This window comes from Rhinolophus sinicus, linkage group LG10 (assembly GCF_036562045.2).
Source record: "Rhinolophus sinicus isolate RSC01 linkage group LG10, ASM3656204v1, whole genome shotgun sequence".
NCBI lineage: Eukaryota > Metazoa > Chordata > Mammalia > Chiroptera > Rhinolophidae > Rhinolophus > Rhinolophus sinicus.
Genome location: NC_133759.1, coordinates 81,974,228 through 81,991,560, shown reverse-complemented (window position 1 = coordinate 81,991,560; position 17,333 = coordinate 81,974,228). Strand labels below are relative to the sequence as shown.

The 17,333-nt window shown below is 52.2% G+C and overlaps 4 protein-coding genes across 8 annotated transcripts; 2 read left to right on the top strand and 2 right to left on the bottom strand.

Annotated features, from left to right (window-relative positions):
• Positions 1-221: 221 nt before the first annotated feature.
• Positions 222-2,147, bottom strand: SLC35A4 (solute carrier family 35 member A4). Its single transcript, XM_019740251.2, has one exon. It carries the CDS (start codon positions 2,145-2,147, stop codon positions 1,173-1,175), a length of 975 nt encoding a protein of 324 aa, XP_019595810.1. The 3' UTR covers positions 222-1,172.
• LOC141567274 (SLC35A4 upstream open reading frame protein) lies at positions 222-4,663 on the bottom strand. The gene is made up of 3 exons (XM_074313654.1): positions 4,499-4,663; positions 3,361-3,459; positions 222-2,766 (listed from the first exon to the last, which is right to left on the bottom strand). The coding sequence occupies exons 1-3, from the start codon at positions 4,511-4,513 to the stop codon at positions 2,569-2,571; spliced, it is 312 nt and encodes a 103-aa protein (XP_074169755.1). The 5' UTR covers positions 4,514-4,663; the 3' UTR covers positions 222-2,568.
• An 81-nt stretch (positions 4,664-4,744) lies between these two features.
• Positions 4,745-11,456, top strand: APBB3 (amyloid beta precursor protein binding family B member 3). 4 transcript variants are annotated; one of them, XM_019740242.2, is made up of 13 exons: positions 4,747-5,159; positions 5,439-5,602; positions 5,685-5,761; positions 6,295-6,355; positions 6,565-6,711; positions 6,837-6,964; positions 7,215-7,220; positions 7,370-7,484; positions 7,624-7,708; positions 7,957-8,040; positions 8,312-8,427; positions 8,558-8,749; positions 10,179-10,735. In XM_019740242.2, the coding sequence occupies exons 1-13, from the start codon at positions 4,772-4,774 to the stop codon at positions 10,413-10,415; spliced, it is 1,800 nt and encodes a 599-aa protein (XP_019595801.2). In that variant the 5' UTR covers positions 4,747-4,771; the 3' UTR covers positions 10,416-10,735. The 4 variants fall into 4 exon arrangements, with proteins under 4 accessions (XP_074169751.1, XP_074169752.1, XP_019595801.2 ...); XM_074313650.1 differs by lacking the exons at positions 7,215-7,220; positions 10,179-10,735 and adding an exon at positions 11,320-11,456 and having other exon boundaries at positions 4,745-5,159; XM_074313651.1 differs by lacking the exon at positions 7,215-7,220 and having other exon boundaries at positions 4,745-5,159; positions 9,083-10,321.
• On the top strand, positions 11,425-16,966 carry SRA1 (steroid receptor RNA activator 1). Of its 2 annotated transcripts, none has more exons than XM_019740207.2 (5): positions 11,425-11,546; positions 11,673-11,798; positions 15,438-15,643; positions 16,253-16,361; positions 16,513-16,966. In XM_019740207.2, the coding sequence occupies exons 1-5, from the start codon at positions 11,522-11,524 to the stop codon at positions 16,716-16,718; spliced, it is 672 nt and encodes a 223-aa protein (XP_019595766.2). In that variant the 5' UTR covers positions 11,425-11,521; the 3' UTR covers positions 16,719-16,966. The 2 variants fall into 2 exon arrangements, with proteins under 2 accessions (XP_019595766.2, XP_074169754.1); XM_074313653.1 differs by having other exon boundaries at positions 16,498-16,966.
• The last annotated feature ends 367 nt before the right edge of the window (positions 16,967-17,333 follow it).

The window sequence follows — 17,333 nt, the reverse complement described above, 5'->3', positions numbered from 1 at the left end:
GCACCCAAATATTGTGCTTCAGGAAAATTTCAAAAGCTGTGACAGAGAACAGCCTTGGCTCCATGGAGCTGTCAAAGGGAATGCAGCTGTCGACAACAGTGGGGGAAAAACAGCCTTTCCTCCTAGTTTATGTTGTCCCAGGATTAAGATACTCAGGGCACCAGGGGAAACAAAATTGTTTGAAAGGAGCTATGCAACACAGAAGACACAGGACAATCATAGCTGATTGTAGGAACCACCTACACCCCAGAATGCTTTATTAAGACCTTATTGCTTATGCAGTTAGAGACACCGATTGAGTTATGCAAGTTTCTCTGTGCCTGGTCCCAGGTCACTCTGTGTAGAGCTTTCGTGGCTGTTGGGAGCTGGGTCACTGCTAGGTGGGGCAGGACCCAGAGTGGGAAGGATGGTACCTCCTAGGAGCTGTAGAGGGGGCAGTGGAATTCAAGAGGGCCTTTGGGTGAGCAGAGAGGTCAGGAGTGTAGGCTTAAGCCAGGGCCCAGGGGCAACATTCCCTGAGATGAGTCAAGCCCCAGCCCCTCTGGGATTTCCAGAACGAAGGCTGGGTGTGGAGAGCAGCACTGTGGAGAGAGCAGCGGGCACTGTCTCCAGGAGCTGATGGAGCTAGGGAAGCTTGGCAGAGAATGGTTGGGGTGATGGGTGTGCAAGCTGTGGCAATTGGACTTTTCTGTAGGGGGTGGGGAGTATCCTTTATGGGGGAGTCATGCACCATGGCTGGGCTGAGGCAGACAACACCAGGCTTGCAGGCAGTGGGTCTGCTGGGGTGACCACTGTATGCAAGGAAAACCAACTGTTGCCCACACCCCATTTTAAGCAACTGCATTCATGCAGAGTGAGGCAGGGAACCTCTTCCATAGGGATGGGGTCATTTCTCAGGCTTAGGGACTGATGCTCTCCCCATTACTTAGTCTGGAAGAACTTGGGGGCGTGGTTAAGAGTTTCCTTAACCAAACTCATTCTACACATCTCCCAGGAGTACGCCTTTATCCACTCACCTCCAGAGACTAACCTGGCTGCTCTCACTTCCCCAGCTTTTCTCACAAGGCACTTGTTACAGGGTTGTTGAAGCGGGGTGGGGTGGGGCTGGGCGATGGCTCCGATGGTGGTACCCAATCTACAGGGTCAGGAGTCAGGGTGGAGGTGGTCAGGGGCTAGCGGCTGCCATAGTACAGGCGCACAGCCAGGCCAATGAGCAGCGTGGCCAGGAAGAAGGCAGCTGTGAGCTGTAGCCGCAGCAGGGCTGCTGAGAGCACGGCGTTGACCACGAGTGAGCAGGACACCACAAAGAGGCGCGTGATGCTGCTGCCGTGCTTCATGACAGCTGACATGAGCAGTCCATTCAGTGCCTGGCTCAGCACCACGAGCGCTGCCCATCCTGAGAAACCTTCCAGGAGGCCTGGCCCGGGGCCGCCACTTGCATGCAGACCTAAGTTCAGGAGCACACCAAAAGTGTAGAGGAAGAGGTTCTGAAGTGCCAGGGGCAGCCGCTGTCGCTTCAGGAGCAGCTCTGTGTACACGGATGACAAGCCCGAGATGAGGCAGTATAAGACGAGGAGCAGCAGTCCTAGTGGAGTGATATGCATGGGCATGGGGCCAGCTGCAGCTGCTTGAGTGGGCCCAGGAAGGGTGTTCCCAGGGTCCTGGAGGCCACCAGCTGTATAGCAGGCCCCCGCTGCCATCAGCAGCAGCAGTGCAAAGCCCTGGCGTGCAGAGAGGCGGTGCCGGAGGCAGAGGCAGTAGAATAGGGCCGTGCTTCCGATCTTGAGATTGCTCAGCACCTGGTAGGTGCTGGGGTCCATGTACCGTTGAATATAGATCACCAAGTTGTTGTTAGCGCCATAGAGCAGGGCTGACAATGCGAAGGGAGCAGCCTGTCGCCAGGATGGGGTCCCCTGGGGCCATGCTTGCCAGCCCACCAGGAGGGAGAAGGTGCACAACAGCAGCTTGGTCAGCTCAGTCAGCAGCACAGCCGAGGAGGGTCGGAAGGGCACTTGACCATCTACATGGCACAGTGCCAACAACGGAGCATGGGCACCATACATGGCTGTGGACAGGAGGAGCATCAGGGTCCAGCGGGCCTGCCTGGGACGGCCCAGGCCTGGAGCACCCCCGTCCTCTACACTCATGCCCACGCCACACCCAGGGCGGCCTGTGTAGCTAGCAAGGGGCGGCAAGGATTGTGCCACTTTTGAGGAAACTCAAGTTATGGAGCCGGCTCCCGGGAGGGAGGAGCCGTGGCACGTCATCAGAAAGAACACGGAGGATCACAGTCAGCTGTAAACTCCACAGTCAGGGCTGGAAAGGGGCTGGTGGCCTGAGGAGCCACAGTCTTGGGGCCAGTCCCATGGGGTGAGGGAGGGAAGAGTCCAGGGTGCTGGCTGATGAGCCACTGTCCACCCTCTCCAGGAAGGGAAGCAAAGATGAAGGTGGCAGGAAAATTGGAGACAACAAATGGGTGACAGCTGGGGAAGCCAGATATGGTGTCTGTAGTTGAAAGGCCTCCACCTCCAGGCTCCAGCCGCTCATCCTGCCTCCCCCATGGCAGGGCTAGTCTGGTCCCTTGCGCAGTGACCGTAGATAGTCCCTCAATGTCTTCTCCACATTGGGCACAGCATATGCCTGAGCTGCGTAGATGCCAGTGCAGGTGCCCACAGCAAAGCCCAATACTGCTGATGCCCTCAGTTTGGCCACCACATAACCAGCCAGGAAGCCCTTGAGGAATGGGGAGGACATGAACGAGCCATCCTGTAGAGGAAGATTCAGGAGCAAACTCAGCAGGCTCTCCCCTTCTCTAACCAGGAGCTACTCAAGCTGGGCTTAGAGCATCCCATCACCTGCTCCTGCTTATTGTGGAGAGTTGCGGTAGTCTCTCCAAAGATTTTCGCAAGGTTTTGGAGGCAGAAAAGGAACCTAGGAGTCCTAATCACACAATCTCAGAATCCTGCGGTTAGAGAGCTCCAAACACAGAAACCTCCACAAGGCCACAGAGATGTCCCCGGGGAAACTGACCCCTGTGCCTGCTTCTCCAGCTTTATTACCTAGCATGCTCTCCCACTACCGCAATGAAACGGAACTCCTTCCACCCCCTTCTTCATCATGCTACTTCCTACCACAAGGGCTTTGCATATGTTGTTCCATCTGCCTGGCTGTTCCCTCCCCCCTTCTTCACCTAAGTTAACTTCTAAGATCCCAGTTCAAGTGCCCTTTTGTCAGGGAAACTTTCCTTGAGGTCAGAGAACAGACACTCAATAACCATTTGCGAAATAAATCTCTACCACCCATTCAGAAGCATACTGGGCTATGAAGCCTAAGTGGGGTGGGGGGCAGGCGCAACTTTACCTGGCCCATACCACTGTTGACTTCGTCTTCTACACGTTGTTGCAGACGCTCCAGCTGGTTCTTGAGAAACGCCAGGTCCTTAAGCTTGGGCAGAGAATCCTACCGCAAGGGAGAGGCTAGCTTCAACAGACTGACCCCACCCCATCCCCTGCTTAAGTCTATCAGAGGCTGGGGGTTGGGGATGGGGTGAGCCTGAGAAATCTCTTCCTGAGATGACAGTGGTAAAGGAAGAAAGGCATTGAAAAGGACAGAATTCACGTGGGGGTCATGGAGGGCGTGACAGATGGGATGTGCATCAGTAACTTACAACAACCTTTACGGGAATTTTATATAGTAAGCAGTATGCAGGGAAAGCAGGAGAAACAGCTAGGAGACCTTCAATAAGATCTATCAGGAAAGCACTTGACTATAAGCTACCCGGAAGTGACCAGTCTGTCTTGTCTACCGAACCCCAAGGCTTAATACAGGGACTGGCAAGTACTTAGTAAATGTGTGAGTGGTGCTGAACTTCCAGACCAATGGTGAGTAATGGCCTGAGGCAGTTCCCTGGATAATTTGTCGGGGAATAAATCTGGTTTCTGCCTCGGCTTCTTGCCCTTCTCCTCCAAGGCCACCCCAAACTGAATGTACGACTGTATGCATGCGCGGGGAGCCGAGGGTATGGGGAATAGCTGTCTAGGAGTGTGGGTAAGTGAACTGAGTGATTTTCATCGCCTAAGTATGAAATTCAGTGTGTGCGCAAGGAAGTGTTTGAAGGAGGGTGTGTCTGTGGATTGGAAACGTGTCTCCGGGAGGGGAAATTTCGGGGGCTACGGAATAGAGCAGAGTGAGGAGTGTGTCAGAGTGAAAGGGTTTGGCTGTGTGGGAGGAACTAGGGATCGTGTTGGTCCCCGGAAGGGCAAACCTGGGGGAATCCCCGGCTTCGCCTGCCTAGCGCTCCACCACTCTATTCCTCACTGTGGAGGTACTTACTATTGGCACGTACCCAGCGGTAGCATCCAGTTGACAGGCGCAATATTTCGCCCCCAGGGGAAACAAAGGGCATCCCCACCCATGAGCCTCTCCAGTGTCGTGTCTCCTCAGGACTAAAAAGGTGTGAACACCACCCCAACTGCAGTTCACCCCCACGGTCACTCACCTTGTCATCCGCCATCTTCCCCGCCGAACTTGTTGCGCAGGCGCAGCCTCGCCTCCGTCACGCCAAGTCCGAAGGCCAGCATTACTACAGGCGGAGGCACTTCCGGAGCAGTCTTGGAAAGGGTGGAGGCGCTGTAGTGGAGGTGGAGCCCGGGCGGTCTCCTGTCCGCAGATATTCCCACGTGACCCCTCCCGTCGCGTCCCAGGCTGCGTGCGCGCGCGCGCACACGACCTGGGCGTGATGATCTCATTCGTGCGCGCCTGCGCGCGGCCCATGTTCGCCTCGCCGGTCACCCGCCGCTTGATGAGCTCATACTTGCGCGGTGGTGTCAGCGGTTTGCTGCCCACGGTGCTCCTCCCCCCGGCCCACGCACGGAATCGCTCACCATTCAGAGATTCGGACGCCTGTTTGCACGCGCCATCCCTGGGAGGGCGGTGCTGCTCAGGCCGGTCCTTTTCCAACCCCGGGACCCGGCCGCTGCCCCGCCTCGTATTTGTGCGGCGCCTGCTGGCGCGGCTGACTCCGGCGCAGAGAGGCAGGGCTTGTAGGCGCACCAGCTTCGGAGGTCGAGCCGGACTGAGAGTGGAGACCGGCGGCGACGCGGCTGGGGCTATGCTGGGCAAGGATTACATGCTGGCCATCATTCTGGTCAACTGCGATGGTGTGCACGGAGGGGCCCGGTGGGAGGACTGGGAGCTGAAAGGGGATGAGGGAGCGCGAAAGGCTACCCCGAGGCTCAAAGACAGGGAAGGGGACGTCTCTAGGTGAGAATCAGGACACAAATAAACCCTTATATTTGCGCTGCAATATCCAAGATTGGGAGCCTGGACCGTCAGCCTGGACCTCCAGCATAAGGGTTGATTAGGTGTTATTCTGAACCTACGAATATGCCTTTCCTCTCCAATCCCGTGTTCCCCCTTCACATTCCATGTTCCTGTAGATGACTTGTGGGGGGACCAGAGTCTGGAAGGGGAGCCAGGCCTGCCCCCTGGCTGGAGGAAGATCCACGATGCTGCAGGTACTTATTATTGGCACGTACCTAGCGGTAGCACCCAGTGGCAGCGCCCCACCTGGGAGCCAGGAGATGCAGAGGACCCAGGCACGGTAGGTGGAGTGTGAGGATGGGGCCTGAGGCCATGTATGGACCTAAGCCTGCTGCTACACTGACCTAGTCCCCTCTCTACAGAGGACAGAAGGGATTTGGGGACTTCGGCCCCCCAAGGGGAGATCCTTCTCCAGCCTGGAGAGCTCACTGGATCAGAGGTAACAGGGATAGGCTAAGAAAAATGAAAGGCTTGGCACTCAAAGATGCAGCTGGACCTACAGTCTGCTTTCCAGCCCAGGTTCTAGACGCTGTCCTTTGTTCTTGGCTCTGTCCCATGTGCTTGACTCTCAGCATTTTGAGTTCCAAACTCTGTCTTTTGCCACATGTTCTTTTCCATATTCTGGGTCCTGACATCATGTTCTAGACCTTGGCCACTGTCCTGGGCTCTGTCCATGGAGGTTCCCATCCTGTGTTCTAGGGTCTCATCCTGATTTGGGGCTGTGGTTCACATTTTCGATCCTGCTCCATGTTTGCAACTTTTATTATATGTCCTGTGTCCTCAAATTCGAAGTCACACTCTTTATGTTACATTTATTTAATATGTCCTGGGCCCTGTCCTACTCTGGTTTTATATTTGGGACACTATATTCTGGGTCTTATCCCACATCTTGTGCCCATTAAATAGTCTGGGCCTCACCAATGTCCCTTCTGTAGGAAGTGTGATCCCCTTACCAGCTCTGCTCTGTTCCAGTAACTCTTTGTCCTGGTATGGTGAGGAATCCTACATCCAGAGCATGGAGCCAGGGGCTAAGGTAGTGGAGCGTCTCCACCCTCTCACTCTCACTCGGCATTGGGGAGGGACCAAGGGGAAGGTCAGGGGTGGGATTGGGCTGAGCAGAGATGATCAAGGGTGAAGGGAGGGGGCATCAGAGGGTTTATATGTGTGGAGCCTGTGGTATCTTCCACACTACTGCACTTCTGCTCACTCAGGGCCCTCCTGTCCTTTCTCCCAACCCGTCAGTGCTTTGCAGTCCGCTCTCTGGGCTGGGTAGAGGTACCCGAAGAGGACCTGGTACCAGGGAAGAGCAGTATTGCAGTAAATAACTGCATCCAGCAGCTGGCCCAGACCCGCAGCCGGAGCCAACCCCCAGATGGTGCCTGGGGCGAGGTGAGCTGGCCAGCTCTTCAAGGGGTTCAGCCCAAGTTGAAAGCAGAGGTCGTTGTCCCTGAATTGCCTATATGCCATGGCGACCACCTTTATCTGAGCTCCGGGCTGCCCTCTGTCCTTGGCAGGGCCAAAACATGCTGATGATCCTGAAGAAGGATGCCATGAGTCTGGTGAATCCCCTGGACCACAGCCTGATCCACTGCCATCCTCTGGTGCACATCCGTGTATGGGGTGTGGGCAGCTCCAAGGGCCGGTGAGGACCTTACATCCCCCCAAGTGAAAGTTGCTCCTTCCTCCCCCTGCAGGCTGTGCTCCCCACTGATGCTGATCCCCTGTACTTGAACCCCCGAACACAGATCCTCTGACATCGACCCAAGCTCTGCCTCCCCTGCCTGGTCCAGCCCTGCTTGGGGAGGGTGGGCCCAGCTCAGCAGGGACGAATGGGGGAGAGCCTGAGAGTCTGGGCTGATTCTCTCCTGTGCTCCCACATGCTTCCGGAACAGTGACAGGTGAGTTACAGCCAGGTGCCTTCAGCCCCAGCGCTGATCTCCCTGTCCATCCCTGCCATATCCCTTGCATGACTTTCTAGCCTCCTGCAAGCACTACATGTCCCTGCCCCTACCCAGCTTCTACCCCAGCCCCATCTCTGACCTGCCAGGGACTTCGCTTTTGTGGCGGGTGACAAAGACAGCTGTATGCTCAAGTGCCATGTGTTTCGCTGTGACGTCCCTGCCAAGGCCATTGCCAGTGCCCTACATGGGCTCTGTGCCCAGGTAAGAGCCAGGAATGGGGTAGAGAATGTGGGATGGAGCTGGGTCTGAAGTTGCCAAGGCGGTTGCGGCAGGGTGGTATTGGCTCCCTTACCTCCATTCCTCTCTCCGTGCACCTCAAGCTAGCTGCGTTGTTTTTCAGATCTTGTCAGAGCGAGTAAGGGTCAGTGGTGATTCCCCTTGCTGTTCCCTCGATCCCATCTCCCCTGAAGACCTGCCACGGCAAGGTATGGGGAGGGAGGTGCTGCATTGCAGCAACAGGCTGTTTTGGTGAAAGATGAGGGAGTCCTGGTTATTTGGTACTTCCCTGCAGATACGGGACTTCTGATGTGTCCTGGTCCCAGGGATTCTAGGCCCTAAATTGGAGGCACATCTGTGGTCTTTCCTTTATCTTCTGCTAGCTCCAGCTCTCTCAGAAAGGTGGGGGAAGGGGTGATTGAGAGAGCGCCCAGCCCAGCTTGGTGTATATTTTCAGCGGAGCTGCTGGATGCGGTGAGCCAGGCTGCTCAGAAGTACGAGGCACTGTACATGGGGACCCTGCCAGTCACCAAAGCCATGGGTGAGGACTGAGCGGGCTAGAGGGGGTGGCAGGCTGCCTAAGGCAAGGGGAAGGTAGGTGAGGTAGGGTCTACCACTATTTCTCAGCGCGCTTCCATGGTCCTACACAGCCTGGAAAGTACCACCCTTCCAACCCAGGATTCTAAGCCCAGCCCCGGATATTCTCTTCCCATCTCGTTGAATCCCAAGTCAGTGAGAGGGGTCTAGACACCCCCTGCAGATCCCTCCTTCTTTATGTCTGGGAGACACCACGGTGCAAATGTACCCCGTAGGCATGGATGTGCTGAACGAGGCCATTGGTATCCTCACCACCCGGGGAGACCGGGATGCCTGGGTCCCTGCCATGCTCAGTGTGTCTGACTCTCTCATGACTGCACATCCCATTCAGGTACCAGGTGGTGAAGTTGGGGGCTGCGGAGGGGTGGGCAGGGATGTTGGGGGTCATTGCTTGCTGCTAGAAGAGCTCAGTGGGTCCAGCCAGTGGCTGGCCCTCTGGTGACTAGGCCTGGTGTGGGCAGGCAGAGGCCGGTGCAGAGGAGGAGCCACTGTGGCAGTGCCCTGTGCGCCTTGTGACCTTTATCGGTGTTGGCCGCGACCCACACACCTTTGGCCTCATTGCTGATCTGGGCCGTCAGAGCTTCCAGTGCGCGGCCTTCTGGTGCCAGCCCCACGCAGGGGGACTCTCTGAAGCTGTGCAGGCTGCTTGCATGGTGAGTTGGGTGGGCATGGTGGGTGGGGTTACGCTGCATTTTGCTTTGTACTGGTGACGGGCTCAGGATTGGCAACCTCTCCAGAAATCACAAACCAGTGATCCCAGGGCTGACTATGGTTCACTGTTTTGGCCCTCATGCTGTTTTCAATAAGCTTTAATGAGTTGCCTATTTAAAGACTATGACATTTCACATAATTGTTATTCCTGTTTCTCTTAAAATATCAGAAGCTCTGCCACTAGATCCACATGCATACATTTCAACATTCAGCTGGAATTATGTAGGGCTGTGCCCTGTAGGGTGGGTATTGTCTTTCCTTTTTGTCTCATTTAGGTTATTACCTGATATCTGTGGGCATTTGAGTATTGGACCTCGCACTCTTCAGCTTACTCATTCAACAAATATGAGTTTCTGCAGGGTACCAGGCACTGGATGTGACCCTGGGAATTCAGTGGTATGAGGGCACAGCCTTAGGTAAGAGCAGGGACAGACCAGAAGGAAGTGGTACACCACAGGATGATGGAGATGGCCGCTTCAGGGGTTCAAGAAGGCTACCTGAAAGAAGTGATAGTAAACTGAGAGTTGAAGGTCTAAGGAGAAGTTAGCGAGGTGAAGGGAGTAGGACAGAAGGTACAGAAGGTGTGCCAAGTACAGGGAACCTCAGCTGTGAAGGCGAGAGAGATGTTAGTGGATTAGAGTTATCTGAAAAGCTCTGGAATGCAAGGGGAGAGGGAGTGAGAAAAGGTAGAAACCAGGTCATGGAAGAACTTACTGGTCAGGGTGATGAGTATATTTTATCCTGAGACACTTTGAGCCTTTGAAAGGTTTTGAGCAGGACAGTGAGGTCAGGTTTGTGGATCAGGAAGTATCGGTGAACGATTTGGGAGACATAAGTAGGAAGACCATTTAGAATCCTGTTGAGTTCAAATGAGAGAAAATTGGGGTAGTTACATAGGGACTGGGATTTGGGTTATAGACTCTTCCCTTGACTAGGGAATCCACTTTGTCAGGGGCCAGGCACTCCAATGAGAGATAGAGGAGAGTCAACATAGTGGTAGGTGTGGTTTAAGAGCACAAGTTCTGCAGTCAGAATTAGGTTTGAATCCCGGTTCTGCCATTTTCTGGCTAAGCGACCTTGAGTAAGTCATGTGTTCTCTAAATCGCAATTTCCTCATTTGCAAAATGGGGATAATAACACCTGATAGTTATGTTACATTATACAAAGCATTTAGCACAGTGTCCAGCCCTCCTTAATGCTTAGTAAATGCCAAGTTTTATGTTTTTGTTATTGAGCTACCTGGGAATGCTGCACAGGCTCCGATGTGGCAGACTACAAGCCTCATATGAACCGAAGCCTTGGCCTGCAGAAACTTTTCAGGGCGTCCAGGGGCAGAGAGGAGCTGGATCCTCACATTCCCCTTCTCCCTAGGTTCAGTACCAGAAGTGTCTTGTGGCCTCTGCAGCTCGAGGCAAGGCATGGGGTGCCCAGGCCCGTGCCCGTCTGCGGCTCAAGCGGACCAGCTCTGTGGACTCCCCAGGAGGTCCCCTGCCTCTCCCCTTGCTGAAAGGAGGGGTTGGGGGTGCAGGGACAGCCCCTCGAAAGCGGGGCATCTTCTCTTTTCTTGATGCCTTCCGGTTGAAACCCTCTCTGCTCCATATGCCCTAAATTGATCTGGGAGGACTGGGGAAAGAGGTTTTGGGTCCATGCCCAACTCTGTACCCCTTCATTCTCCAGGGCCTGCAGCCTCTCGCCGCCCCACCCCCTTCTCTGCCTGCCCCTCTGACCTTGCACACTCTGTATTTATTGCCCAAATTATTGTTTCTTTGGGCGACTGAGAGGCCCTGCACCACAACCTAGGCCCCTGGCTGTCTTTCCCCTGGGTCCCTCCTGTGTTCCTTGCCCCTGTCCAGCCCTGGACAGTTGGCTCTACCTCAGCAACACTTTATAGCAAAATCAGTACAAATAAAAATCCCTCAGTGACCTCACTGGGTGTGAGTATATTGGGCCTGGGACAGGGCTGGGGGATTAACCACCTGTATGAAGCGAGTGTGTCGGTGCTTGTTGGTGGTAGCTGCCTGATGGAAGTCTGACTTCATTCAACAAATATATTTTCTAAGGTTTTCTCTGTGCCAGGCACTAAGCTAGGCACTGGGGATGTAATAAAATAGGGTTTTCACTTTCTGTCTGAAAGGGAGAGAAACAAGGTCAAATAAACAAGATGCAAGATATATGTAGTACTAGGAAATCCGAAGACGGTGTGGGAGCTCAGATGAGAGACATAACCTGGCCTGAAGCAGTACTAGGCTTCCTGAAGAGTTGACATCTGAGTACTGACGGAATTCTGTACCAGTTACGAAGCCTAGACAGTATAAATGTGCAGGGCAGTGGTCAGAGGTGAGGTTCTAGAGGCCTCCCTGGTTAGATCACAGAGGGGCCTATGTGGGGCAGGAGCTGCTGCTGGTTTCAAGTTGCTCCTGAGAGAAACAAGTGGAGAGACTGGACACCGGGGACTAGGGCTCCTAGAGCGCCGCCTCCTGGAAGACAGCCCCGTTTGTTGCCTTGTGATCAGGGACCGGTGCAATTTTAGTTGGAGATTTCGAGTCCCTTAGGGAGTGGATGCGAGATCCCCGCACCGGCTCTCGGCGTTTTTGAACAACCGTCCAACCAGGAAGGCTCCAAGGAACCAGCCAGGGCGGGGCGCCCCGGAGCAACTACGGTTGGCGGCCGCTCCGGAAGTGACGCGCTGCCCCGCTGGCCGTGCGGAAGCGGAGATGGCGGAGCTGTACGTGAAGCCGGGTGAGCGCGGTAGCGCTCCGCGGGCGCTGGGTCCTGCACCCTGCCCGGGCGGGGGGCGGTAGCGAGGCGGAGTCAGTACCCTCCATCTCCCCGCGGCTCCCTTCACACATGCCCTCCCCTCCGCAGGCAACAAGGAGCGCGGCTGGAACGACCCGCCGCAGTTTTCCTACGGGCTGCAGACCCAGGCCGGGGGACCCAAGCGCACTCCGCTCACCAAGAGGGTCGCTGCACCCCCGGATGGAGCCCCCAGAGGTGCGTGGGGGCCTTGAGTGCAGAGAGCGGCGGAGAATGGGTGGTGCCAGGGATTAGCTTGTCCTGGGGGCCCTTTTTGCGCCCCTGAGGAGTCTAAGAGGTTGGAGTTCCAGAAAGGGCCTCAGGGCAGGCCCTTTTCGAAGCTCTTCTACTGCCCAGGTCAATAAGTGGTACTTTGGTTTCAAAAGAATATTTCTATGCATTTATCCAAATTGATCTCATCCAGACCTATGGTTTTAATATAGTTTTTAGTCTCAAATTACTTTCAAATTTTATTTTCAACCTGGATCTCTATCCATAATACCATAGCGGCATATCCATTTGTTCTACACCGTCACTTGGCTATATAATAAACATCTCAGACCTAATGTGTTATCCATTCACTGATGCATTCATTCATTTGTTATCATCTACTGAGCACCAACTATGAGCCAGGCAGTGTTTAAGGGCGAACTAGACAGCACTAAAGAAGACAAAAAGGTTTCAACTTTCATGGAGTCCACACTCTAGCTTTGGAGACAGACAAATGAAATAGTATACGGGCTCTGCAGAGAAATAAAACGTGATGTGAGAGTGACCAGGAAACTGAATTAGGTGCCTGAGGGGCTGACATTTAAGCTGGAATCTGAATGATGATTAAAAGCTATCTACGCAGAGATTAGGTGTTAGTGTGTCCCAGATACTGGAAATAGTACAAAGGCCTTGTGAACAAGTTTGGCAAATTCAGAGAATGAAGGAATACCTCGTAGCTAGTGCACAGTGGGCTAGGGATAGAGATAAGTAGTAGGTAGTGCCCAGTTCATAGTGGGTTTTGTTTTAATCTATGTAAATTTGGAAGCCACTGAAAAGTTTAGAGGGCTGCCTTTTTCTGTGAGCATTTCCCATGCCAATAGGTAGGGCTGTGGCCCTGAGAAAGAGGCTGATTCAGCTCTCTTAGCACCCCTTTATTTTCCACACTGTAACACTGCAATGGAATGATATAAGCTAGTTTCTTAACCTTGGCACTATTGACCAGATAATTATTTTGGACCAGATAATTGTCATGAGGGACTGTCCTGTACACTGTAGAATGTTTGCAGCATCCCTGACCTCTACCCACTAGATGCCAGTAGCACCCCTCTAGTTGGGATAGCTAAAGGTGTCTTCATGCATTTTTCCTGGAGGCAAAATCTTCCCAGATTGAGAAATAATGACTGATTTACGTTAAAAAACAAAACATGGAAGATTTTAGGGAATTTGTGGAAAGTCAAATTAAGAGGCTTTTATGGTAACATAGGCAAGATTTAATGATGATCTGGACACGAATGGGAATACTGGAGGTGGTAGGAATTGATGAATATGGAATATATTATGGAGAAAGTCAGGAATGAGTATATATAGGAGGTGAGGTTAAGAAGAATCAATGTAACTTGAATTTTTGCTTGAGGAACTGGCTGGTATTGTTCATTGATATGGGAAGCCTGGAGAATACTGGTTTTAGGGAGAGAGGGAAGGCAAGCTTTCTGTCTTGGCCATGTTAAATTTGGGCTGCTATTTTGGGGAGTGATGTAGGCCATAATTACAGAAACGAATCACCATCATATGGATGGTACTCGATGTCAGGGACATGACGAAGGTTACTTAAGTCTCCTTAAGGATGTGGATAGAGGCCCAAAGAGGATCCAGGACAGAGCCCTAAGGCTGAGTCGAGAAGGAATTAGCAAAGGAGACTGGAAAATAGCCAAAGATGTAAGAACAAAAGTAAAATTGACTCTGGGAGAGAATCAAATCTTGACTCAACCATAATGAATGCTGCTAGGAGGTCAAGTAAGAGAAAAGTTTTGACACACATAGCGATGACTGATGACCCTAAAAAGCAGTCTATGGAGTGATAAGCGCAAAAACCCAGCTGGACTGGGCCGAGGAGAGAATGTGAAAAGAGGGAGAGAAGTAACTATACATAGACAGCTCATTCAAGAAATTCTGCTGTGAAGCAGATAAGAAATGGGGGCGCGGGGTTACCTGAAGGAGGAATGCTAAGAAAGGGAGGGCTTTTGCTTTTAAGATAGTATCCACTGGAGCGAGTCTGTTGCAGACAGGATGGCTCAGTAGTGGGACAACTGATGGCAGGAGAAAAGGGATAATTGCAGGACGGAAGCCTAGAGAAGGCAAGAGGCTGGGGTGCAGAGTTCAGCTGGAGAGATGGCCTCTGATAGCAGGAACCTTTCATCTGTTAGAGGAGGAGGAAAGTGGCCACTGATGCGGGTGGGTTAATATAACTGGTAGTGAGAAGATAAGACTTTCTGTTTAATGACTTCTACTTTCTCAGTGAAATATGAGGCAGGGTTAGAAGTAGAGATGGCAGGGAAAGGAAAAGAAAGTAGGAAGTTTAGAGAAAATAAGTTGTGAAAATAGTTCTGAAGAGTAGAAAAACAAGGCAAAGTGTAGGATTTCCAGGCAGCATTGGATGCCTTTTAAAATCTGTAGCCATGAATTTACTCCTCAGCATGGTTGTTTTTCTCCCCAACAAGTGCAGGCAAGCTGGGTTTACCAGGAAAGTGGGACAATGGGAGGGGTAAGTGAGGTGTTTATAATAAGGGAGTGATTTTAATGCATGGTGAAATCTGAGTAGCTAGCTGGAAGAGTAGGAGTGGTTTTGGAGGTGGTACAGTGTTATTAAGAACATGGCAGAGGGGAATGAGAGGCTGAAAAAAAGGGTAGAAAATGATCACTGGAGGTGAGGAGGTCAAGACACCAAAAGGCCAAATTATTAGATGAATTAATTATCCATGTTGATGCCTAAGAGTAAATTCTTGACTTTTTGCCCCCAGTCTTCTTTTCCTGTAGTGGTTCCACCATCCTATTACCAAAGTCAGAAACCAAGAGTCATCTTTGACTCCTCTCCCTCACCCTCAATCCACCAAGTCCTGTTGCTACCTCCTCCTAAATCTGACCACTTCATTTTCCCCTCAGCTAGTCTTTCACTCAAGTCCACCAGCACCCTCTTTCCCGGGCTATTCCATTAACCCCACAGCTGGTGTCCCTGCCTCCATTCTTGACCGATTCTCATCAGTTTTTCAGAGAGCATATGGAACAAACATCTTGACTTTTCCTGGCTCTTGGGCACTGCCCTTCACTGATCAGGTCTTAACTTTGTGAGCACTTTTTGCTACACTCTAACCAAGCAGCTGCACCTATATTCTTAAGCATTGCAACCCTGTAAAATAAGTGCTCATTACTATAATATCCCCATTTTACACAAGAGGAACCCATGCTCAGAGGTTAAAAGTAACTTGCCAGACGTCACCTAGTGAGTGGGCTGGGATAAACTCAGATGTCACCTCAGAAGGCCTCGAGCAGTCTAGGTAGGTCCCTTTATTCCTTTATCACTTCATCTTTGTAGCATGCAACATAATTGGTAATTTTCTTGTGCCCCCACCCCCGAATTTAAGCTCTCTGAGGTCAGGAACCTGATCTGTCTGGTTTACTATTCTATCTCTGGTGCCTTGCACATTGTCTGGCACATAGTAGGGACTTCATGAATATCCATTTTTGAATGAATGTCTCACAGAGTAGCCCTCCTTAGAATGCATGAAGTTAAAGAGTTGAGCTTCGTGCCTATTTCAGCCATGCTTGCTTGATCCTACTTTACCTTTTCAGTCCCCAGCTCAGAGACTTCTCCTGGGGCCCCCCCAGTGGGGCCTCCACCTCCTTCAAGTAAGGCTTCTGGGCCCCCACCTGTGGGGAGCTATCCTGCCTCCAGTGTGGAGCCCACTGAGTCACCAGTCATTGAATGTGAGGCTCTGCTGGAAGACGTGCTGAAACCTTTGGAACAGGCATTGGAGGACTGCCGTGGCCATACAAAGGCAAGCCCTGGCACATCAGTGGGGTGATGGGAAGGGTTCTTATCGACAGCCAGATGCAAGTATGGCTCCCAAAGTAGATCCTCTGACCCTATGGGCAGTGGTGCTCAACCCTGACTTACAGGCCACTTTGGAATCTGCTAAGGACTTCCCAGAAAAATGACACAGGATTTCAGGAGGGTTCAAGGGATTTCTGCAGACCCAGTCAGTAGAAGAAGCTTAATTCAACTCCCATTAGTGATGGTGACAAGCCTGATTTCCATACCTCTAGGCCATTTAGAGCAGACCCTGCTGATGTGCTCAAGGAGAGAGGGGGGAACCCCCTTTTACTGTTAAGTTCTCTGGAGGCAAGGGAACTGAGGCTAAGTAGCACTATAGAATGAGTTTCTGGGGGTCTGAGAAACTCTGGAAATTTAAAATTTCTAGCCTTACAGGCATTTTTCTTAGGAAGAAATTCCATAGGTTTCATCAGATTCTCAGTGGGGCCTCTAACCTTTGGGTAAAGAACTAGAACTTTTAAGATTAAGTGTCAAGTTCCCGGGCCAGAGAGAACGGTTCCCCTGCCCTGGCTGAGCTGATAGCACTGACTCGGACGGACTTTCTATCTCTCAGAAGCAAGTATGTGATGACATCAGCCGACGCCTGGCTCTGCTGCAGGAACAGTGGGCTGGAGGGAAGCTGTCAACGCCTGTAAAGAACAGGATGGCTCTGCTGGTGCTAGGTATGGGTGGGTCCCTCGTTAGAACTAAGTCCCTCATCCTGGCATGGCTGGCTGAGCTGGAGTAGGTGCTGAGATTTTTGACTGGTTGGGAGGGGAAGAGTGGGAGCTATGTCTTTTGCCCCGACTGCTTTCTCAGTCTCTCTCTCCTCAGAGCTTTCAAGCCACCAGTGGGACGCAGCAGATGACATTCACCGCTCGCTCATGGTTGACCACGTGACTGAAGTCAGTCAGTGGATGGTGGGAGTTAAAAGATTAATTGCAGAAAAGAGGAATCTGTCTTCAGAGGAGGAAGCCGATGAAGAGACATCCAGAGCTGAGGAGAACCAGACCGTATCAGACGGGCAACAGACTCCATAATCCTTTGGGTTCCCCAGACTCGCCTCACACCGTCTGCTATGCCTCGGCATGGGAGGCCTTCTCTCACTTGGCTCCCTCTTACCACTTGGGAGACTCTCTGCCCGATTGGGGTCCCTGGCCTGACTCACCTCAGGGGAAGAGGCCCCACCTGGGTCACAAGGAGGTCACTTATTACCCATAACATATGCATTTCAATAAAATCTCACTGGTGGGTCCCAGGTAGATGAGGCCTCCCTGTGCCATACTGATCCCTCCTGGTGTCCTTGACTTCCCTGCTCCCTGTGTACCCTAAAAACCTCTGCTCTTCATTCATCATGAATGGCCTTGCTAAGAATGAGCAGAGTACAGTCTGCTGCTTTTTCCTAAATGAGATCTCAATGTACATCCCTTGCTGGGCTGAGTAGCCCTATCTTTGGATGATTTCATTTCAGCATGAGAACAGAGGTTCAAATAGCATGGGGAGAATTTTCTGTCAAGAAAAGGAGACTGCTCTATTTTTACTGTATCACCCTTGAGGTATGCAAGTGCTATGGAGATTAGAATCAGAGATTAAAACATAGCTGTATAAATTGAAGGAGAAAAAGACCAGATTGCTGAGATACGGGATCGTGCCTT